Below are 24,695 nucleotides of genomic sequence, written 5' to 3'. Positions count from 1 at the left end.
GACAATCAGAGTACTATTGCAATCTTAAAGAGCCCGGTTCAACATCAGCGGACCAAACACATCGAAATTCATTTGCACTACATTCGAGAGCTGATTTAGGAGCAGGTCATTGATTTGCAGTATTGTCCTATAGTGGAGTAGGTTACAGACATATTCACCAAACCCTTTACTGAGAGTAAGTTCCAGTAGTTGCGAGCTCTCTTGGGGGTGCAAGATGTTTCATTAGGCGGGGTCAGTTGACTTCTCCTTCCTCTCTTATGGGAGGGACTTTTTCCTCAGTGAGGTTTTGTCCTTCTTCTTTGAGAGTCTCTTTTATACATTTATCTCTCTTTTGAGGGGGAGTTTTTTCCCACTAGGTTTTCTCCCTTTCTTCATTTGCGAGAGATTGCATTGCATATGTTTGCTTGCATTTGCATATTGTACATGGATGCCTATCATGGCCTAGTAGCCAAGTCCCATCTTGCATTATTGACTTGAGTTCTTCATTCCCCTAAGTTTCACTTAAAGGGGGTGTTGGTGTAATTATTTATTCTTATAAGATATAATTACACTTTACTTAAGTTGACTTAGGATAATGCATCTCATCATAGTCTGGATATGAGACACTTAGGGAAGTGTGCACATAGGGATGATGTGTGTAGGAGAAATTCCACCTTTTATGGTCTAATCTTGCTGTTACATTCCACATTTGATGGGTGATCCACCTCTTGTGAAATATTATATTATTTCTCCTAAATACCCCTACTTTTTCTTACCTACCTTTGTTTCTCATTGAGCCACATGCCATGATTGTGTGCTCACATATCCATTTGGTATTGCCTATATAAGAAGGCCCATATACATTGTATTGGTTGATCCAGTTGATCACTTTTGCATATTGATGAAAATGCAGTTTGTTCTTGTCAAACTATTGTCTCTCTTTTGTCTTCTTTTCATTGTGCCCTTGATCTTGGCAAAATCTCAAAGGACTGATAGTGCCTTGCACAGGGAAAGGCACCATCACTACATGCAGGCCATTCATCTTCATCTTTCTAATTGTTTGAGATCATATGATCCTAACCCTCATATATAGACACTTTAACAAGTATTAGGTATCATGGAATGTTAAGTGAAAATGGTGTACACGAAAAAATAGTGTAATATTGGGATTGAAGATAAATGTTACCAAACATCACTAAAAACAAAAAAGAGTGCTATCAAAAACAATTTAAGGATGACAATTTCGTGGTCTAGAAGTGTTTTCACCAACAAAATAATATCACATAAGACCAAATTCATGAATGGCCTAGAGCAACATTCCCTTTATATATTTTTTTAATAATAGAAGATAGTTAGGATTAAATGTAGAGATGAAAAACTTAAATTGATTGACAGTCTTGGAAAGATAAATGAGACAAAAGTGCCTTCACATGATTGGTTGATGGACAGGAACCCAACATAAAATAGTACTCTATGGTGAAGAATCCTTTTGAAGAAATGGGAGAGTGAGATGGAAAAGTGGTAGTTTGGAGTATCATAAGGGATGGATGAGTCCATTCATGAAAAATCCTTTTGAAGAAATGGAGGAGAGATGGAAAAATGGTAGTTTGGAGTATCATAAGGGACAGATGAGTCCTTTGTTCTATGTAACAGGGTATCAAGGTCCATGTCACATGAACAAGGGGACATGACTTGTGCACAAAGGTTATACTTATATACACTTGAGAATGTGCAAGATTTATGAAAGATTGAGTGAGGTTAATGTGTACAAGTGAGAGATTGATAAATTGATAAATTTTAACTCACTAAAGTAAAATAGATGAAAAATAAACAAACGTGTATATTTAATTAATTTTTTTGAGAGGGAATAGAAAACTTAGAAAAATAACTCTTTTAAGTTCATTTTCTTAAAATGAGTTTTTAAGAATAATGCTTAAATTATTTTATGTTATAAATGAGATTGAGTGATTAGTGAATTTATTAATTCAATATAAATATTATTTAATTAATAAGAAGATGGAAATTGATTAAATTGAATAACTAATTAGTTAAATAGACACTAATTAATTGATTAAGAAATAGTTGTAAAGAGAGCAATTTAAAAATTTAAAATAACCTGTAGAGCCTATTGAAAAAAAGTATTATTGACATATTGTGTGAAAATTTCTACCAACATATGAGTTAGCAACAAAAAATTAATCATTTGTTTTTAATAATTGAATAATTAAATATTCAAAAATATCTACTTAACTTTGTTTGGATTCTAATTTACCCTTAGGTGAGGCATATCAAATATTTAAATATACCAAATACAAAAATATTGCTTTTCATTTACTACAATTTTACTAGACCAAGTGCAAACAAACAATTGGAACACAATCAATCACTCATTCAATGAATAAATAATGGATAAAATGTTCATCACATAGAAAATTCACATTGATTACATGGAGCATTGTAATTGATTAGAAATTCAATCTCTTAAATGATATTAAGAAAGATGACTCAGTAATTGAGCATCCTAACTTAGTGCCTTCCAAAATTATATGGTCATTTCAAATTACTCCCAATATTTTACATTGGCTTACTTGACAAGGTTTCTACTTATAACCGATGTTTTATGTCCACATCAATATGTATTTTTGTTGAAGTTCCCAAAGAGACTTCCCAAAAATATAGACTACTTATTGTTCACTAAACAATAATAATTATGTATTAAGTCATATTTTATTGGTGCATTGATGAAACATTACACTACATGATTTGTTACTTTTTAGATTAGAAAAATATATTTCATTTAACTATAAATACTTACAATCAATGCTAACAATATTAAAATCAAAATTACTAGTTTTATTCTATAAAAAATATTGAACATTAAATCAATAAATATTATAGAAACTATTCAAACATGCTAAATACTAAACCCTCACTCTAATTATCGCTATAAATTTTGAAGTTTATATAAATGATTACAATAAAAAGTTTTATAAACTCTGAATCTCATTGAATGTCGATATTGAGTAAAGAGTGTTTCTAATGAAAATTGTGGAATTGTATGCCCATAAAAACTGTTAAAGTTTCACAAATGCTTTAAATCAGCAATGATTGGCAAGGAAATTCAGTGCTTGGACAAGTGCACCCATACATTTACAGTTATGAGCCTCTCTAGGGAAATTCTAATTTAGAGAGAATATGTAATATTAAAATCTAGTGGTGATCATTCATACTTTGGCCATCACTTCAGTTAATGTTGCCATAACTTTATTACACTTTATAATGTTAAAGTTCAATATCACCATAATTTTTTTCAAAGTTATTCGCGTACGCTTTATACTGTCATCTAGAAAAAAAATATCAACAAAACAATTAATTATCAGTAAATGTGGAACGTACAGCTCGCTCTTCCCTCATAAGACTGGCAGATGAGAAATGTGGATCATATGTTTGAGTTAGATTGTGAATAGAAATTGTCTTCATTATGAGAGTAATTTTCACTTAATTAAAAGTTTTTATTTATTTATTTGATAAAATCAAATATGATTAAAAATATTATTTATCTCACTATCTCAGATATTAAATAGTTTGCGTAGATTAAATAAAAAACATTAACAATCGTTGTGGAGTCTGGCTCTACGCCTACCAATTGCATTTTCAATAAAAACATTATGTGCATAATTGCAAGTCTATGAGACCAAATCTTTTTGACGCATTTGGTCAAACAATTCACATGCCTCGTCTATGTTTCCACATTTTGCATGCATGTCCACCAAGGCACTTGCAACTACAACATCCCAGAAAAATCGACTTCCATTTATGCTTTGATGGATGTCTATACCCTGTTCTAAAGCTCCCATTTTGGGAGCACAGTGACAAAAGTTAAAGAACCTGGCTTTACACCTACCTATTCCATGAGACCACATCTTTTTGAGGCATTTTGTCAAACAGAAGTTTAGAAATGTGAATTCAGCTTATAATCAATGTGGGTTTAGTAGATCTTCTGGAAAAATCATAGTAAGAATTATTGTAGAAAAAATGAAGAGATTAACATCAATGGGCGGTAAGGGAGCCACCACATATTTACAAACCCCAGGCGCCAAGAAAGCTGTCTATCACCCAATCAAATAGGCTTTGGAGAGGCTGCCCAAATAGCAGGTCATCGAAGCTCAAATGCAATCACTATGGGGAATTGCAAAATCATGGATAAGAGGTTTTCGTACACAAACCAGCTATGGAAATCAGGGGGTTTCTGTCTGCAATCTCTAGTGACAAACAGATAGGATGCCTAGTTTATAGGAAGGACTGAATTCATAAAACCAGGATATCATTGCTGATGGTTGACTTAGTTTAAATAAAAGACATTTGAGCACCCACTTTCCTTCCAAAATGCAATTTCAAACTCTGTACCTTTATCTCCAAAAGGATCCTGTCACAAATCCTTGGCCAGCATCACTCAAAAGAGATAAGCTTGATTATAGAAGAACCCTTTAGTTAATCACGCATAAAATAGGACACACTTATGTATTACAGTCATTTCCCTAATTTATTTCCCTAAAACCCATGGGAAATGGAGAATAGGGTTAAGGAAAAGGGACATGACACCGAGGAAGGGACATGGCACAGAATCCTCTGTACGGAGGGTTCATTCATCTCTCTAAGGTAAAATTCATCGCATGTAGCCAACGATCAGGCTTGCCAAAACCTATGTAAACTATTTAATATTTGCCAGTAAGTGAACAACCCAACTCTTTATCTCTAATATCAAGCATGCATACCTGTAATCAAAATGGCCCGTTCGAACCGGAAGCAATCATCGATTGACGGATACTGAGTGAGCGAGGGTGGGCGTGTGCTTCGATCCAATCGATTTAGTAGCCTTTCTCGTCGGAATGAGCAGGTCTTCACAAGCATCGAGTCAACTCCATGCCACTGCTATTTGATCCACCCGGTGATACCAGAATCCAAGAGCCGAGGGATGAGAGAGATGCTAATACGTATGTGATATGACTGACCCGATCCCACTTAACCTCGATCCTATCACCAGATTGATCCGGTGGGATGAGTAAAGGCAAATCTTTTCGCCTGTAGGGGCCGTAGAAATCCCAACTATTTTCAATCGTAGATTTTCTATCGGACGGTTGAGAATACATAATACGTCTTGTTAGTCTGACAGATTCGATCATTTTGAAGCTAGAATAGACACAACCCTATTTTAAGGGCCTCACCCCAGGGGCTCTTGACCAGGTATTCCTTTCACATAAATATTAAAGAACAGGGACGAGCTCTAGATGTGCTTGCACAGTACATTGATATCCCTTTCTTTTGAGCCAATGGATGGATAAGCCGTCACCTAGATCATGAAGATCGAAGCCAAGGACCATGTAGGGAGTAGTGTTTTTCAATAGAGAGAGTCCTGTTTACTTCCCACAATTCCTCTGCCCCTTGCCGCCTAATATTTAATAATGCATGTGTTTTTTTTGTCTTAGTTTTTAATTTAAGACAATTAATTTTTTTTAAATTTTAATTCAAGATAATTAAAATAATAGTTTAAATATTTAAGACAAAATATTATTTTTGTCTTAAACAATTGTCTTAAACTGCCTTCTTATGTAGTAGTGCCTATTGCTCAGGAAATACTTCACTTTGGATAGAAGGTTTAACAAATTACATACCAAACTCTTCCCCATGCTGAATCATCTAAGGTACGAAATTAAAATGAATTTTCCCTTCTGGATGTGTTTTTTTTATCACAATCGATTGCTAGGGCGAAATCCAAAAATTATCTCCCCTTATACCAAGGATTAATCCTAAGGCTTTACAAATTTTACCTGGCTTTAACCCCATCCAATGGGACTCCATAGTTTTCCCCTAGCTCCTTGTTGGATTCAAACTTAGTGGTAGAGTTGTCTAGTGTCCCTATTTGAAACTGGACCCCAACGTTGCCTCTTTGTCTAAAATCCCAAGCCCCACCCACTAAGGAAGTTAAGCTACTAGACTAAGATGAGGAGGAGGTTTCAGCCCTGGAGTTTGCTTTTTCTCCTGCTACTTGCGAGGAGGTTTCCCCTTTGCGACAAGGAGGTTTCCCCTTTGCGACCCCCCCCCTGTTTGGTGCCTCCTCACCAAGCTAGGGCATTTCTACCCCCAATTGTTGCTCCACTACTCTGGATGCAAAAGTGTTTAACCCAGAAAAAGATATTGCAAGGCTGGATGTGATCATTAAATGGCTCATCTCTCAATTTGATGTGGCTATAAGAAAGATAAATAGGGTTCAAGTGGTGGCAGAGGCAAAGGCTAGGGCCAAAAAATGGTCAATGGAGGACAAGGATGAAATGGTTTAAGAGGTTGCTAGTGATATGGTAAAAAAATTAGATAAATCAGATAAGGTTGAGGTGATGTTAAATGACCTTAATGAAACAATGTCTTAGAGGGTCAAGAGAAATACAGTGGCTGAGTTGAAGGAGAATCAGGAGGTCCTAAAAAAAGAGTCGAAGAAATGTCTACACTGAGCCAAGAGATGGCATTAAAGAATTTGACCCCCTTCCATGCTATACAGGATGAAATGGAAGAGACACATGAAGCCTCTTTCTACAAAGATGGATTCCACCTACCTCTATGGTCAAGGCTACCCCGAAGTCTAGCACTATGGCCACTGCAAAAGATTTGAACAAAAAGATTTCCTTTTCTGAAAAAGTTAAAGGTATGTGCAATGAATGGCAAGAGGATAATGCTTTGTGTCTTTGGTAGATGGCTGGTTGCTTTTTGTTTTTTAGTTTTGTCTCTAGGCTTGTTCTGATTGTCTAGTGGTTTCTAGTATGTTTTGATGTCTTCTGTTTTTAAGCTAAGTAAACATTTCTCATGCACTCTAGGTGTCACTGTTTAGTGGATATCACCTGAAAGGTTAATCACAGAGTCTAAGCTCCCTGAATGCACTCCAAGCTTTCTGAAATGAATCTACACCTTCCACTATCAGCTTAATTTGAACACTTTAGTGAATACCAACAAAATCTACGGCAGACAAGATGTCATGCAGTTAGCTTAATACTAGCAGTGTAGGAAGCATATCTAAAATCTCAAATTGATAACACGCCATTACAGATTATTTAATAGTTGACATGAGAGATGAATAACGAGGTGCCAAGCACGAGAGGGAGGCGTTTTATAAACTTAAATTTATTTACGGTAAGTTAAATAAAGACTATGGAAGAAAATCCGAGATAAGCCGATTTGGAAAGTTGTGCCATATCATGAATAAACCTGTTCAAATTGGTAAAAGAAGAACCTCCCTGCGCAATCGCTTTAAATGCAGCCTCCTTCAACTCCATTCCCGTTGTTCTAAGCTCCTGCGCTTTTGGACCCTCCATCAGTCTCCTCACGCCTTTCTCTATCTCCTCCCTCGTAACCACCATATTTTCATCAACGTCCACGCCCTCCAAATCAATGCCAATCTTCCACACATCCATGCAGAAGCGGCAATCGAGAAACTGATCACAGAAATAGGGCCATCCAAGCATTGAAATTCCCATGCTCATGCTTTCCAAACACGAGTTCCACCCGCAGTGGGTGAGAAACCCTCTTACGGAAGGGTGAGACAAAACCTTCACCTGAGGCGCCCATTTCACAATAAGTCCCCGATCTTTTGTCCTCTCTTCAAAACCCTCCGGCAGAGTTGCAGGCACGCCTCCCGCAATATCCATTCTCAGAACCCACAGAAAGGGGTGCTGGCTTTTCTCCAACCCAATTGCCAGCTCCGCCAGCTGCTCGTTTGATTTGATGGCGATGCTGTGGAACTAAACGTATACTAGCTTACATAATCAAATATATAAAAATACGCCGAGAGATATCTTTCTCGAGGCGCTTCAGATGCATATCTCTCAGTGTATTATATATATATTTGATTTAAATCAAATATATTTAAGCTAGTAGCAGTTGCAGCGCAACAAGGGAAACAATTAAAAATTCAAAATAGAACTATAGAATATTATGTTATTAATGTTTGTTGCAATAATATGTAATATTATTGTTGCAATTATTATTATTATTTTCTATTTGTTTGGGTTAGGGTTTAGTGTTAAGGTTAAGTTTATGGTTGGGGTTATAAATACGTTTAGGGTTTACATCAAAGTTAGGGCTAGAATTAGGGTTATAGTTCAATTATATTAAGGTTGGGGTTAAATTAGTATAAAAGTTCAATTAGGATTAGGGTTTGGGATAGATTAAGGTTAGGAGTAGATTAGGATTAAATTTCAATCTAGGTTAGGGTTAAGGTTATAGTTAAATAGAGTTAGGGTTCAAATATGATTAGGGTTTGATATTGGTAAGGGCTATATTAACATTAGAGTTCACTTACGATTAGAGTTTAATTAGGTTTAGCATTAAGTTTAGGCTAGGATTTAGTTATGGTTAGATTAGGGTTGAAGTTATAGTTAGGGCTTAATTGTAGGGTTATATTTAAATTTATGGTTAGGTTTTAATTATGGTTAGATTAAGGTTGAAGTTTAGGATTAGGTTATGGATTAGGGTTCAATTAGGTCTAGATTAGGGATATTGTCAAGGTTAGGGTTTCATTGTGGTAAGGTTTTAATTATAGTTTAGGTTTTTATAAGAGTTCAATTAGGGTTACAATTAGCTTTATGATTCAATTGCATTAGAGTTACAATTAAATTAGGATTAAATTTTAATTAGGGTTAGGGTTTGGGCTAGAATTCTCTTAGGATTAGGGATTCAATAAGTGTTAGGGTTTGAATTAGGTTAGGGTTTAATTAGGGTTAGATTAAGGTTGAAGTTTTAGGTAGGGTTTAATTCTATAGTTAGAGTTATGCTTAGGGTTAGGTAATGGTTAGAATTCAATTCCAGGGTTATATTTAAGTTTAGGGTTAAGTTATGGTTTAAAGGGTTATGGTTTGGGTTAGGCATTAGTGTAAGGATTAGGATTATGGTTTGGGTTTACATTATGTTTAGGGTCTGGGTTACGAACAAGTTTAGGGTTAGGATTATGGTTAGGTTAGGGTTTAGTTTTATGACATAAGGGTTATTAGGGTTTAAATAATGGTTATGTTTACGTTAGGGTTAGGGTTAGAGTTAGGGTGTAGGGTTAGCGTTAGGATTAAACAGTTAGGGATACAGTCGATGTCATTGTTAAGGTTAGGAAATTAGAATTAGGGTTAGAGATAATTTTTGAGTTATGATTAGGGTTAGGGTTAGGTATTAGGGTTAGGACTAAGGATTATTATTAGGGTTATGGTTAAGTAAGAGTTAGGTTTAGGGTTAAGAGTCAAGGTTATAGTTAATTAGAGTTAGGGTTCAATTATGCTTAGAGTTTGATTATGCTAAGGGCTTGATTAGGATCAAGGTTTGGGTTAGATTAGGTTTAGGATTGAATAAGGATTAGGGTCTAATTATGATTGAAATTCAATTAGGGTTAGGGTTAAGTAGGACTAGAGTTAAATTAGGGTTAGAGTTAAATCTAGGGATACAATTCAATTATTACATTAGATTACAGTTTAACTTGTAATTAGGGCTTAATTATAAGGTTCTAACTAAGGTTAGGGTTATTTTATGGTTAGGGTTCAATTAGGTCAAGATTAGGGATATTGTCAAGGATAGGGTTTGAATATGATATGTGGTTGATCATAGTAATGATTAATATAATTAGATTTTAATTAGGGTTAGAATTATGATTATGATCCAATTAATTTAGGCTTAGGGTTAAATTAGGGTAAGGGTTTGGGCTAGAATTCAATTAGGATTTGGGTTCAACTATGGTAACTTTTAATTTTAGGGTTAGAATTAAGTTTAGGGTTCAATTAGGGTCCAATTTTGGTTAGGATAAGGCATGGTGAGGATGAGGGTTAGTATTAAATTAGGATAAGAATTCAATAAGGGTTAGGGTTCATATTAGGGTTAGATTAAGGTTGAAGTAGTAGGTAGGGTTTATTTCTATGGTTAGAGTTAACTTTAGGGTTAGGTTAGGGTTAGCATTCAATTAGAGTGATTAAAATTAAGGGTTAAGGTTATAGTTAATGAAAGTTAGTGTTCAAATATGATTAGGGTTTGATTATGGTAAGGGTTAGATTAAGATTAGAGTTCAATTACGATTAGAGTTTAATTAGGGATATGATTAAGTTTAGGCTAGGATTTAGTTATGATTAGATTAGAGTTAAAGTTAGTTAGGGATTAATTGTAGGGTTATATTTAAATTTATGGCTAGGTTATGGTTAGGATTCAATTATGGTTAGATTAAGGCTAAAGTTTAGGATTGGGTTATGGTTTAGGGTTCAATTAGGTCTAGATTGGGGATATTGTCAAGGTTAGGGTTTGATTATGGTAAGGTTTTAATTATAATTAGGGTTCATACATAAGAGTTCAATTAGGGTTAGTATTAGCTTTATGATTCAATTACATTAGGGTTACAATTAAATTATTATTAAAGTTTAATTAAGGTCAGGGTTTGGTCTAGAATTCAATTAGGATTAGAGTTCAATTAGAGTTAGGGTTTGGATTAGGTTAGGATTTAATTAGGGTTATATTAAGGTTGAAGTTGTAAGTAGGGTTTAATTTTGTAGTTAGAGTTATGCTTACGATTAGGTAATGGTTGGAATTCAATTGGGGTTATATTTAAGTTTAGGGTTAAGTTATGGTTTAGGGTTATGGTTTGGGTTAGGGGTTAGTGTAAGGATTAGGATTATTATTTGGGTTTACTTCATGTTTAGGGTTTGGGTTAGGGGTTAGTGTTAGGTTTAGGATTATGGTTTGGGTTTACATCATATTTAGGGTTAGAACTATGGTTACATTAGGGTTAGGGTTTAGTTTTAAATGACATAAGGGTTTAAATAATGGCTAGGATTAGGGTTAGGATTAGGATTAGAATTTAAATAATGGTTATGTTTAGTTTAGGGTTAGGGTTAGTGTTAGGGTTTAGGATTAGTGTTAGGATTACAGTTAGGGATATGGTCTACATCATGGTTAAGATTAGGAATAGGGTTATGGTTGGAGGTACATTTTGAGTTATATGGTTAGGATTAGGTATTAGGGTTAGGACTAAGGGTTATTATTAGGGTTAGGGTTTTGGGTTATGGTTAAGTAAGAGTTATGTTGAGGGTTAATGGTCAAGGTTATAATTGATTATAGTTAGGTTTCAATTATGCTTAAGGTTTGATTATGGTAAGGGCTTAGTTAGGATCAAGGTATGGGGTAGATTACGGTTAGGATTTAATAAGGATTAATGTTCAATTATGATTAAGGTTCAATTTGGGTTAGGGTTAAGTTTAGGGCTAGAGTTCAATTAGGGTTAGAATTAAATCTAGGGCTATGGTTCAATTATTGTTAGATTAGAGTTTAACTTGTAATTAGGGCTTAATTATAGGTTTGCAGCAAAGTTTAGGGTTAGGTTATGGTTAGGGTTCAATTGGGTCTAGATTAAGGATATTGTCAAGGTTAGGGTTTGATTATGATAAGTGGTTGATCATAGTTATGATTAGTATTAGATTTCAATTAGAGTTAGAATTACGATTATGATTCAATTAATTTAGGCTTACGGTTAAATTAAAGTAATATTAAGTTTAAGGTTAAGATTAAGCTACAATTAGGGTTAATATTGTAGGATTGTGAATTCATAAAACTTATTATCTTCATTATTATGTACAATTTTTCAATACTTCTATAAACTGTATAACTTTAAACTTTGTTCTAATAAAATCAAGGCATTTTAAAATAGCTTACTTTTTTTTAATTAAAACTATTTTCTTTCAACCTTTTAAATTTTTTATGATTAACATAAAAGTTATTTTTGACCTTGTTAAATTAATCATCATGTGTTATTTTTGAATATTTTTATAACTAAACTAAAATAGAAAAATCACATCTATATGATAAATTAGAAACTTTTAATAATAAATATTTTTATATCTTAAATATTATATAGTATTTTTTAAGTTTTTGTATATGTAAGTTTGAATTTAGAAAAATTATAATTTTATGATAAAAATTTAGAAACATAGAAATTTATCTTTCCAAATTGAAAATTAAGATTCTTTCATTTTTTTTAATCTTTTTCTAAATTGAAAATTAGATTATTTACTTTCTTTTTAATCTTTCTATAATAACAATCTATGCAAAATTCTATTCATGAATGCACATGCTTTTAAAATTCCCTTTTGATTTATATGTGTAAAAAGGATTAATAAAGTTATATTGTGAATGCATTAATAGAAACTAAGTGAATAGAGTATCTTTTTAATTGTGTAATTGAGAAAAAATAGAATTTAATCTAACATTTTTATTCTATTGTTCTTTTTTTATGCAAATCACTTGAAGAAAAATAGGAATATATTTTATTTTTATTATACTATTCCTTTTTTTTGCATGCAAATCAATTGAATTGTAAAATGAAAATACATTCTATTTATTTAAATCTTTGAATGATAAATTTAAAATAAAAATTTAGATATAAATAGAATCTTTCTAAAAAAATTAGATATTATATTTTTCTTTTTAATGCAAATCATTTCTAAGTTCCCAAATTAAATTTGTCTTTCCAAATTGAAAATTAAGATTCTTTCCATTTTTTTAATCTTTTTATAAATTGGAAAGTAGATTATTTCTTTTCTTTTTAATCTTTCTATAATAATAATGTCTACACAAATATATATTAAAAAATTATTTTATACATTACCATAAAGATATATGAAATTTTCTATTTGTTTGTCCACAAGAATTCCATATCAATCCTTGCATCTTTATTTACTTATTTTGAATTCGACTGGTTAAAGAGTAATGGGGCCGAAATATCTAAGCGTTAATTTCACACCACTTCAACTATTTAGATATTTATAATGCCATTTTCTTGTAACATTATTGTTCTCTTAAGCATAATTGATTGTTTGATTACCATTGACATTATTACATGTGCATGGCACTATTCACAGCTTAAACAATACAATCAATACATTATTCAAATATTTTATAGGTATCCTCTCTGTGGTTGTCGTGACAACAGATCCTCCTCTTTGATGTATTCCTTGATCCACCTCTTCTACGTCTATGAGATTCAGGTGCTATGAATGGTCTTCTAGTTTCTACTTTATGATAACTCCTGTTAAAATCTTGAATAACATATCTATCATTTGGATATTCACATTCATCACCACAATGTATTGGCAACGCAAACTCTTCTTTGTACATATGGTCTTTGTGGTTGCAGTCAGAGGAGATCCTCTTCTTTTCAGTTAGCCATCATGCACTGAGTACTTCAGATTTTTTAACCAATTGGGACTGTCCTCCATGGAAATATGTTTTAGCTACCCATAATTTCCCTATAAATAAAAATAAACAAATTCTGCTACCCATAAAAGTATGCTATGGTAACACAAGGAAAGCATGTGAATAGTTTTGACAATATTTATAGAAATCGATATGTCTCAGACAAATGAAATTTGCAAGTGCAAAGTCATATTCTTAGCTAGTGTCCTCTACCTATAATGAAATGTGAGCCTATAATGAAAGTGTAATGAAGGTGTATTAATAGTCAAACACTATCCTTGGAAAATATATGTCTGCCAATGATAAAGAATATTGCAGATAGAGGTTACAAGTTATGCATCTGATAGATGAGCAAGGAAACAATTATTGAGTTATAAAAAACACAACAGAAAAATAAAATGAAATAAAAACTAGACAACATGCATAGAAAGAGACAAGAAAATTATAGTGGTTCATCCATTCTGGACTACATCCACTCTTCAAGTAGGGGGCAACTCTTTTATTAAAATTACATCCATGTAATACACAGCAACACTCAGCTATATCTCTATTAACCATCACACCAGCTGGGATAAGCAATGGTTTTGGAATCATATTCTTCAATTACATGTAGGCTCGAATGATTGGGCTTCACTGACATGCAATGTTACAATGCAGAGCCATTACAATCTCCCACTTGAAGTCCAATCATAGCTGTGATCAGAATTGCACAGAGATATCCCCCGCTTGGATCCTTATGGCTATGCCGTCAAAATACCGAGAGAAGCTCTATAGAATTTGAACTTCTCCCAAGATACAACCGTTGTTATCATATCAGCCGAATTGGCTTTAGTATCAATTTTTGCCAAATGTAGCTTGCCTTCCTCAAGACAATGACGAATGAAGTGATACCGAATCTCGATGTGCTTGGTGCGACTGTGAAAAGCTGAATTTTTAGCCAAATGAATGGCACTGCTACTATCACAAAACAAAGTAGAATTAGACTACATATACCCCAGCTCTCCAAACAATCGCTGTAGCCATATCATTTCCCTGGTGCCCTCAGTGAGAGCCGCATATTCAGCCTCAATAGAGGAAAGACCAACTATGGGTTGCTTACGAGAGGCCCAGCTGATCATTGCCCCAACAAAAGTAAATAAATAACCAGTAGTAGAGTGCCTCTCATCTTAATCACCAGCCATATCAGAATCAACATAACCATAAAGTTTTGTATTCTCACCATTTAACCGTAAAACATAATCAGAAGTACCTTTCAAGTACCGAAGAATCCATTGCATTGCTTGCTAATGAGTTTTTCCCAGATTACTCAGAAATCTGCTCACAACTCCCACTGCATGAGCAATATCCAAATGAGTGCAAACCATTGCATACATAAGGCTACCTACTGCAGATGAATACGAAACATTATCCATGTCATTCTCTTCTTCTAGAGATGAAGTACACATCTTAGAAGACAACCGGAAATGGTCAGCCAATGGAGTAGAAACCGACTTAGCATTTGACATATTAAATCTGTCAAAAAATTTTAAAATATATTTCTCTTGAGACAATCTAATTTCCTGTTTCTCTCTATTTCAGATTATATCCATCCCAAGAATCCTCTTCGCTGCCCCTAAATCTTTCATGGCAAAATGAAGAGACAAATGCCTCTTTAATCCACTGACAATCTGGACACTAGTTCTAGCAACCAGCATATCATCAACGTAAAGCAAAAGAATGATAAACTCACCAGGTGGAAGCTGCTTGTAGTAAACACACAGATCTGATTCACAGCGAATAAAATTTTGTTGAGTCATAAAACTATCAAAATTTAGATACCATTGTCGCAGGGCTTGCTTGAGCCCATATAAACTTCATTTCAACCTGCAACATAAGTGTTCTTCACCATTTTTAATAAAGCCGTACGGTTGCTCCACATATAATTCCTCCTCAATATCCCCATGAAGAAATGTTGTTTTAATATCGAGTTGCTAAAGCTCAAGATCCAATGTAGCTGCTGTAGTCACATAAATCTATCCACTTAATTAAATGAATATTTAATATTTATTTTAATTATTTAACCATCAATTAATAATTAATTAAATTAATATATTTAATTAATTCATCTTAACCCTCTTCTCCTATTAATTAAATAAATTATTCAATTTATTTGATTTAATTCACTTAACCAAATTCATACCATTAATTAAATAAATAAATCATATTTGTTTAATTAAATCTTCTCTCACATTTAAATAGATTAATATTTATTTAAATCCCCCAAGATCCCACCTCTCACATTTAAATAAATTAACATTTATTTAAATCACCTTTATCATCCACCCACTTCTATTTTCTTACAAATGCAAGTTGCACAACTATTTTAAATAAATCATTTATTTAAAATCCCCTTTATCCTCCACCCACTTGTATTTTCCTACAAATGCAAGTTGCACAACTATTTTAAATAAATCATTTATTTAAATCACCTTTATCCTCCATCCACTTGCATTTTCCTACAAATGCAAGTTGCACAACTATTTTAAATAAAAAAATTATTTATTTAAAATCCTATTTATCCTCACCCACTTGAAACCTTTAATGGTTTCCCTTAAAGTCTTCAAACTTAATGGCTTCCTTCTAGAGTCTTCGCAAACCTTTAATGGTTTCCCTTAAAGTCTTCAAACTTAATGGCTTCCTTCTAGAGTCTTCTTAAGCCTTTAATGGTTTCTCTTAAAGTCTTCAAATTTAATGGCTTCCTTCTAGAGTCTTCTCAAACCTTTAATGGTTTCCCTTAAAGTCTTCAAGCATTTAATGCTTTATCTTCCTTTTTCTCATTTAAATAAATTAATATTTATTTGAATATTTACCCAAATAAAAATTACACCATTTAATTGAAATAAATGATTTTATTTTAATTGAAAATATCAAAATTCCTCCCACTTGCATTTTCCTACAAAATCCACTTGCATGCCTAAACCCCTTCTAGATTCTTCTAAACCCTTCCTAATTAACCTAATCCATCCCCTAAATATTGTCACATTCCTAAACAAATTGGAGTCACTTCTCAAAGACTCCAAAGTCTTTGAAAAGCAATTAATGCTTTGTGTCTTCAACAAATTAACCTCTAAAGTCTTCCAAACCACTTATGGCTCTTACATGACCATTAATGGTTAATTCCACTTGCTCCCATGGTTAAGGACTTTGACCCCTAACTTAACCCTCATGTAACCCATGTGTCTCCTCGGGCATTTATTTCTTTGACTAATTAAGGTAATCATTTAACCCTTGCACATTAATTTATCCCTTGGATAAAAGGAATATCCATTAACCTAACCCTAACCCACCCCCTAGGGTAACCATCATGTCCCCTCAAGCATTTAATGCTCCTTATCTCTCCTCTCAAGCCTCCTCATAGTGACACTTGTCAACATGGGATTGGGTTGAAAGTCTCACATGGATTGAATATCTTTCAATCCTAACCCTTGTTAAGATTGCTCAATCTTAACCCTTCATTTCCCCATTTCTTCTATAAATAGAACCCTTCTCCTCAAGCAAAGGAGGAAGCATTAGAGTATTGTTGTTATACTGGTATTAGCATAGAGCTTTTTCATAGCATCACTATCTACACTTGCATAGCATTTCCTTATCATATTCAACCATCTTGAATCTCCATATGGCATCCATGACTAGTGCTAAAAGCTGAGAGCTACACTCATTTGGGACTTGGAGAGGGGAGAAACAAGGGAGAAGCATCAAAAGGCATCATGGAAGCATCTTAGGGAGGCTCTTCTCCTTTCTTTTATTTTGTTAAACTTCTTTCATGCTTTTTGAAATCTCTTTTGATATGTTTGGAATGGTTTTTAGTTCTTTGTTTTGTTTTTATGGTTGAAACTAACTTATTAACATTGAACTTTGTTGTTGCCTTGTCCCCATTTCCATGACATCATTTGGTGAACCCGACGTGAATCAAAGAGTAATCATTTTGAATACTACTAACTTTTGCATGTTTTAATTGACACACAGGTCATTCTCTTGTACTTTTGTTCTTAGTTTACCACCTTTGCAAATTGATACTTTAGCACTATTGTCTATGTTGTTGCTCTTTCGTGTTAAATAGCGCTTCTATTATCACACAAGGTAGAGCTATTGTAACGGAGAGTTGTAAGAAAATTCCTTGTAACCGAAAACCAATATTTTTGGGCTTGTAGAAGCCCACCAAAACATGCGGATTTTTCTAACTAATTATCTTTTGTGCAGGTTTTAACTAACCCCTACAATAGGATTTTTTTTTTTTTTAGCAATTTTAGCTTAGGAAATAAATTTGTTCATATTGCTAACTTTGTCTTTCAAGTTAGGATAAAATAAATTCAATTTCCTTTTGGGTTAAAAACAACTACACTTTCATTTGGAGATTTAAAAAGAACCACATCTTTTGTTTGGAGCTCTAAAAAAGAATCACACTTGTTCAAAGTTAAAAAGAATCACAAAAACAAACACACAAAATTATTTTTTTGCAAAGTTAGGAACAAATTCTATTGGTGCTTAAAATCAACAAGGCAAATTTTATTTCTTGTATCAAACTAAAATTCACAATCAACACTTCATTTTGTGTAAGTTAAAAAGAATCCCCAATTTGTCAAAGTTGTTCTCAAATCAATTTACTTCAAGCAAAACATGCTCTTAATTCAGTTGACTAGGATTTCCAATTTCTAGATTACAACACATTTTTCCATTGAAGGATAAAAAGAACACCATGACTATTGGAGCAACATCTCCAAATAGTTAGATCACATTGCAAATGATGAGTTAAAAAGAACAAGTATCTTTTGTGTTTGGCATGCTTGTGCAAAGTTTGTCGAGTGGTCCTACTTCTAACACACACTATCCTCTCCCTTGGCTTTCGTGGTCCTAGGTGCAAGAGTAAAGTGTTAGTAACACTCAAAGTTTATATTTTTAAGAGAAGTCTGCCAAGAGACACATCACTCTTGGGAATGACCTCACGCGGTAAATCCTTCGAGCCGCTATAGAAACCAGGTGAGAGCGAAAGTTGTAGCCTTGGGTATGGTTGTTCCTATAGTGTAACTTGCTGAAAGGACAAATGGGCCCCACCACAAGTTACAAGGCTCTTAAGTGAGTCAATGCAGAATGAACTTATGTCCAAAACCATTGAACATTACTAAACACCTATAAGTAGTAGCCCACCCACCCATTCTATTGATTGAGAATATTTGAGATATAATTAAGTGCAAGAGCATAGATGGTTTTGCTCCCAAGATACTCACCATACATATTTCCTTGAGTAGAAACATAGCTTTTTGAAAGGTCACTTGTGGCTTGATAAAAGTGGTGACTCCCCCATCATAGGGATCATCTATTTTTTATACTCATGCAAGACTTAGTATATCACATCTTTACCTACCATGGCGAGATTCATAAGGTATGTAGTACCAAAGTTGAAGAAATATCAAGATGTGGGCTGAATTTATCACAACTAGCCATTTGACCTTAGGGATACAAAGTGTTTGAAGTGTTTTCGTGTTAGTCAAGACCAAGTACAAATTGAGCTGACTTTAGGCTTTGGAAAGAAAACACCTAAAATACACTTAAAAGGAAAGGGTCATAAAAAGTCCAAGGATTGGGTTGATCTAGACCCATACTCATTTGTGCCTCTAAGGCAACATTCTTGTGTTTGTGTGCTTGCTTTGTTTTCTTGTCAAAGAAACATCATAAAAATCCAAAAATCAACACAAGTGTTCATCCAACCAAGCATCTTTCAAAAAAAACAAAAGATCAAAAACAAAAAAAGAAAAGAATCAAACTTTATGACCATTCTTCACATCTTGAGAAAGAAGAATCGTCATCAGAACATCAACTTGAAAAGAAGACCATTGAGCTCAAAGGCTTTGATCAAAAGGAGGAAATTCTTCTATCTAAATAGACAAATCTTTGTCTCCCATAGAGTTTTTCTACATCACATGCGTCTCTACCTTCAAGGAAAATCAAATGAATTTGATTCAGAGTCATTGAACTGCAGAGCTTTTATGCAATATAGAGCTTTGAGTTATCACAAAAACCAGGGAGGCAAGATTAATCCCAACTTTTTCCCAAACATTTGTATCACATACAACATAGCTTGAGAAGTACCACCAACACCCGAAAGGGAAGAGGTAGAATTTGTTCCATTCGTGACACAAAGCTTTTATTGAAGTTAAAACATTTCATCCATTATCTCACTCATACATCATCACTTCATCATCAATCCACTCCAACTCTCAAAACATTAAGAGGTTCTTGTCCCAAGTTCTCTTTTTAGATATTGCTTGAATCAAACACATCACATCACTTTTTAGATTGTTTGTACATCTAGGATAATCTCATCCTAAGAGACACATCTACACAGGTTAAAACTAGTTCATGAGTGAATCCTCTCATTACTAGGTAGTTAAATCTATAACACATCTCAGATTTCTCTACACCTTATCACATCAAACCTTATAAAAAACAAGCAAGAAATTCAAAGAAATAATTTTGGTTACATCTACCTTAAAAGTGCTAGAGATCCACATAAAACACAAATCACCAACCATCAATCTTTCATTTCATCAACAACTCATCATCATTTTCACTCAACTTCAAAAAAAACTTGTAAACAAAATGGCTCACACCTGATCACACTCAAGGCAATGAGAAGCAGAAATTGAAGAAGAAGAGGAGGAAATTCTCAATGAATTCCAAGAAGCACTTGGAGGAAATGCGAATGATGAAAACCCAAGTACTCCTACTCCTGCAACAATAGAAAGGGCCCAACATAACCCTCTCTTTAACAGACCTTTTGATGAAATACTTAGGAGCAATGCAGATGCTCACTTTTTAAAGCTTACTCAAGAAGGAGCAAAACTCCCCTCTGACTTTGATCTTGCCCAATTAAGACAAGCATCGGAATGACAAATTCGCCATGAAGAGGAAAGAGGTAGAGATCCCATCAGATATAACATTCCTCGAGGTAACCCACCACCTCCTCCTCCAAATGAAATGGAGATGTTGCGGCAACAAGTCAAGAATCTCGCCCAACAACTTCATAGTGGTATCAAGACTAACCAATTCTCACTCAATGACATTTGTCCCTATCCTTTTGATAGGAATCTTTATATGCCACCCTTTCCATGAGGATTCGAAACACCCAAATTCGAAAAATATAGAGGAAAGGGAGATCCTCGCGATCATGTCAGAGAATTTCATTCCGCTTGCCTCGAAGTGGCATATGAAGACACATACCTAATGCGCCTTTTTCCCCAAACCTTGGGAGGAGAAACCACATCATGGTTTTCCTGACTACCAAGTGGCATTAGAACATTTGAGGAACTTATCCAGAAGTTCCTATCTCATTACTCTCATAACATTGAATGCGACATCACCATGGCTGATCTGTGCAACACTAAACAAAAACCAGGTGAACTGTTCTCAGTATTCTTGCAACGATGGCATCAAATGTCTAGCAGATGTTCTCTTCAATTACCTGAATGAGAACTAGTGGAAATATTCATTTCCAACTTAAACAAAGAAATGGAATTTCACCTGGATGTCAAAGACATAGACTCTTTTAATGACATGATCACCAAGGGTTTGAAATGTCAGCGGGCCCTCATCAAGAAAGGACTTATCAAAATCTATAATGAACCAAAGGATGGTCCTCACCCATGCTTCAATAGTGCTAAACCAATCTTCTGGAACAAAAATAAGAATATCGTCAACGATGGGGTTGTGGATGCCAGGACTATCAAAAGTGCACAACCTGTGGTTTTGTTTGCAGGACAGAATCCTCCACCTCAAAATAACACAAATGTTGCTTCAAATCAAGGTCACATCACATCTCACGATGAACCTAGACCTCTTCAGCAAAAACAAAAATGAACATACACTCCCTTAGGGGAACCCATTGAAACGGTATTGCGACAACTCATTTCTCAAAATTTGGTCACTCTACCTAAAACATCAAACTATGAACCTCAGGTCAAACATGCATGGTGGAGAGATACTGAACACTATGATTTCCACCAAGGGAGGGGACACAAGACAAGTAATTGTCACCAATTGAAAGATCTTATTTAGGATCTTATTGATCGAGGAGAAATTGAAATAGAAGGACATGACCCAAAAACAACAAACAATGATCATCTGATGTTCAAAAATCCACTTCCATCACAAGATCAAAGGGGTCCTTCCACTTCTAGGAGAGACACTAATACCACTGATTATACGCAGGTTGCATATAATTATACTGTAAGTCACCTGTATGATGCCAGTGAACAAGTTGCAACTATAACCATCAAAAATCCTAGCTCAAATTGCAATGTTGTTACATGTCGCGGCAAGGTTACCATAAAGGCAGCTCCACAAGGTACCACCTCCATACCAAAGCAATACAATCTTGTGGAACAATTAGATAAAATGCCCGCACTTATATCCATTTTAGAGCTATTACGCTTATCTCCATCTCATAAAACAATCTTGGATCAAGCTCTCCAAGAGGTGTCAGTCCCTGCAAACCTGAATATAGACCAATTTCAAGCCATGGTTGGAAGTCTAAAGTCATCACCTTGTATCACTTTTTCCGAAAGTGACAACTCTTCTTTCCAACAACCTCATAATGCTTCGCTACACATTGAAGGCTTTATCAACTAGCATAGGATCAAGTGAGTCTTGATCAATAATGGAGCAGGCCTGAATATTTGTACACTACAGTTGGTCACAACATTGGGATATGCAATAGAACCAATGAATCCTCGTAAGAAGATCACAATCAAAGACTCAAAATGATGCGGAGTGTTCCTCCAAAGGAGATGTGGTACTACCAATCTGAGTGAGCCTTGTGGTAAAACACATCATCTATTAGGTTCTGGACCTTCCTTTGCCATACAATCTATTGTTAGGAAGACCTTGGATACATGCCATGCAAGCTGTTCCATCTACCTACCATCAATGTATCAATTTCCCACATAACGGTGTAGAGATCACAATCCTAGGCGATGCAAATCCTTTTGCATATTGTCATAATATCAGCCATCAACTAGAGATTACCGTTCCTAATAATAGAGAAGCCATTTCCTCCACATCATACATAAGTCCAGCCTCTCTTGCCAGTTCAAACACCACTATACCCAAGCAAGAAAAGCTTAAGATGAAAATAGCAGAGGAAGGTCCTGGAGAATACAACTTAAGTCAACTCTTTTGTGTTGGACAAATGCCCACTTCTCCTAGAACACATGGTAAACCGCAGCAGTTACTCCTGCAACCACTGATCATGCTAGCATGTCCTTTGACACCTTTCATCCTTGGAAAGAGTCAACAAGAAGAAACCCAAGATGAGGACTTAGCGGAATGGATATATAAAGATCCCATCACCACTGATATACCGCAAGCTATGCTTCCTATGGATCAATATGGAAAAGGCCTCCTCATTATGCAAGGAATGGGGTATGATGGTCAGAGTACTTGGGGATATTGAAAATAAGGACGACATGAACCACTGCTGCCAAAATTAAAGCCCAAGGATAATGCAGGCCTAGGCTTTGAAAAGGAGATCTTTCCTAAGCTCAAATTCAAAGGAAAACCAAGCAAACCACTATATCAGTCTATTGCAAAGAGGACACCTTTTATTATCAGAGCAACATCAAACACCATCACAACTGCCCCACCGAGGCTCAAAATCCCAACGCAACCATCTACAATACCAATCATCCCACCAAGCGAACCAGTAATCCCATCAGCAACAACAATAAAAGCACCATTAGCAGCAGCAACAATAAAATCACCATTAGCAGCAGTAACTGTATCAGAACCCATAGCAGTATATACAACACCAGCGGTTCCAGCAGAAGCAACAGAGTCAACATTACCGATACTAACCGTATCAGATTCATTGATCCCCATCATCCTTCCTGCAGCACTGATCATTTCATCTACAAAGGTACTTCAACCGATCACACCTGTAGTGTTTAACTCAAAGGAAATCCCAGTATGGTATAGTAATTGGATGCTGGAAAGTGATTCAGAGACCGACTCACATGAATGGGAATTTGATTCCATCTAACTTAATACTTCAGATGATGAAGACACATCACTACCTCCACCATGCAAAGACATCCCTGTTTACGGAGAAGCACAGATAAAGACTTCTTGGGTTCCTGAGCTGGAAACATCTTCCACAGGCCCTGCATCTCATCCTACGCCTGATTTTGACCAGGAGAGTACCTTCAATGACCTTCACCACACTGTCTTAACCCTCACTGATACATCTAATGAACTTAACCTAATCGATGAAGTAATGCCCATTATCCATCCTGAACTCATCGAATGGAACCAGCCAAATCCCCCATGTCTTGACCTCTTCCAAAACGAAGAGGCCATCATTGACTTTTTGGAATTAAGGGATAACCTACCAAGTGGGGATCACAAAGCTAAATTCACCATAGAACTAAATAGCACAACATACTTCAGGGCAGATACCAAACCTTTCAGCTACAAAAATATAACAATAAAACATGGATCTTCCAGTGAAAACCACACTGTGGCACTGTTTGATTCAACAAAAGTAAAAAGAAAGAGCATATCCAATGGTGAAAACCTCTCTGAGGCGCCTGAGGATGAAGGGTTTGACATTCTCCCTGCTAGTACACAACAGGAATGATCAACAATTCTCATCGAGGAAACCAATGAATACAATGTGGGGACTCCTAAAAATCCTCACCTCATACATCTGGCATCTCTTCTCACTCCAGAGGAACAACCTAAATTTATAGAGTTCTTTCAAAAGAGCCAAATCAATTTCGCATGGTCATATGTAGACATGCCTGGACTTGATCCTGATTTAGTCATGCATCACCTCACAATAGTAGAAGTGGCCAAACCTGTCAAGCAGAAGCTTCATAAGATACATCCTCAGATTGCAGTGTTAGTCAAAGCAGAACTTAAGAAACTCCTAGATGTTGGTTTCATTAGACCCATTGATTATGCGGATTGGATATCCAACATTGTTCCTATTGGCAAACCAAAAGGGGGCATCCGCATTTGTACTGACTTCAGAGATCTAAACAAGGCATGTCCTAAGGATGACTTCCCCCTACCAAATATCGACCTCATAGTAGACCTGACAGTAGGACATGCCATGCTTTCACTCATGGATGGCTTTTCAGGATATAATCAGATAAAGATGGCACTAGAGGATCAACATAAGATGGCCTTCACATGTCCATGGGGCACATAATGTTGGAATGTAATGCCTTTTGGTCTAAAGAATGCAAGAGCGACCTATCAATGAGCAATGACTACTATCTTTCATGATATGATGCATACCATAATGGAAGATTATGTTGATGACTTACTCACAAAATCACTCACAAGAGAAGGTCATTTGGACATATTAGAGAGAATCTTTGATAGACTGGAACAATATCATGTTCGACTCAACCCAAAGAAAT

The 24,695-nt window shown here is 35.0% G+C and overlaps 1 protein-coding gene across 1 annotated transcript; it reads right to left on the bottom strand.

Annotated features, from left to right (window-relative positions):
• Positions 1–7,163: 7,163 nt before the first annotated feature.
• Positions 7,164–23,061, bottom strand: LOC131071998 (UDP-glycosyltransferase 85A8-like). Its single transcript, XM_058007997.2, has 5 exons — positions 23,004–23,061; positions 14,884–14,998; positions 14,608–14,748; positions 14,230–14,346; positions 7,164–7,758 (listed from the first exon to the last, which is right to left on the bottom strand). The coding sequence occupies exons 1-5, from the start codon at positions 23,059–23,061 to the stop codon at positions 7,164–7,166; spliced, it is 1,026 nt and encodes a 341-aa protein (XP_057863980.2).
• Between the last annotated feature and the right edge of the window lie 1,634 nt (positions 23,062–24,695).

This window comes from Cryptomeria japonica, chromosome 1 (genome assembly GCF_030272615.1).
Source record: "Cryptomeria japonica chromosome 1, Sugi_1.0, whole genome shotgun sequence".
NCBI classification, from domain to species: domain Eukaryota; kingdom Viridiplantae; phylum Streptophyta; class Pinopsida; order Cupressales; family Cupressaceae; genus Cryptomeria; species Cryptomeria japonica.
This window is presented reverse-complemented; position numbering and strand designations above follow the sequence as displayed.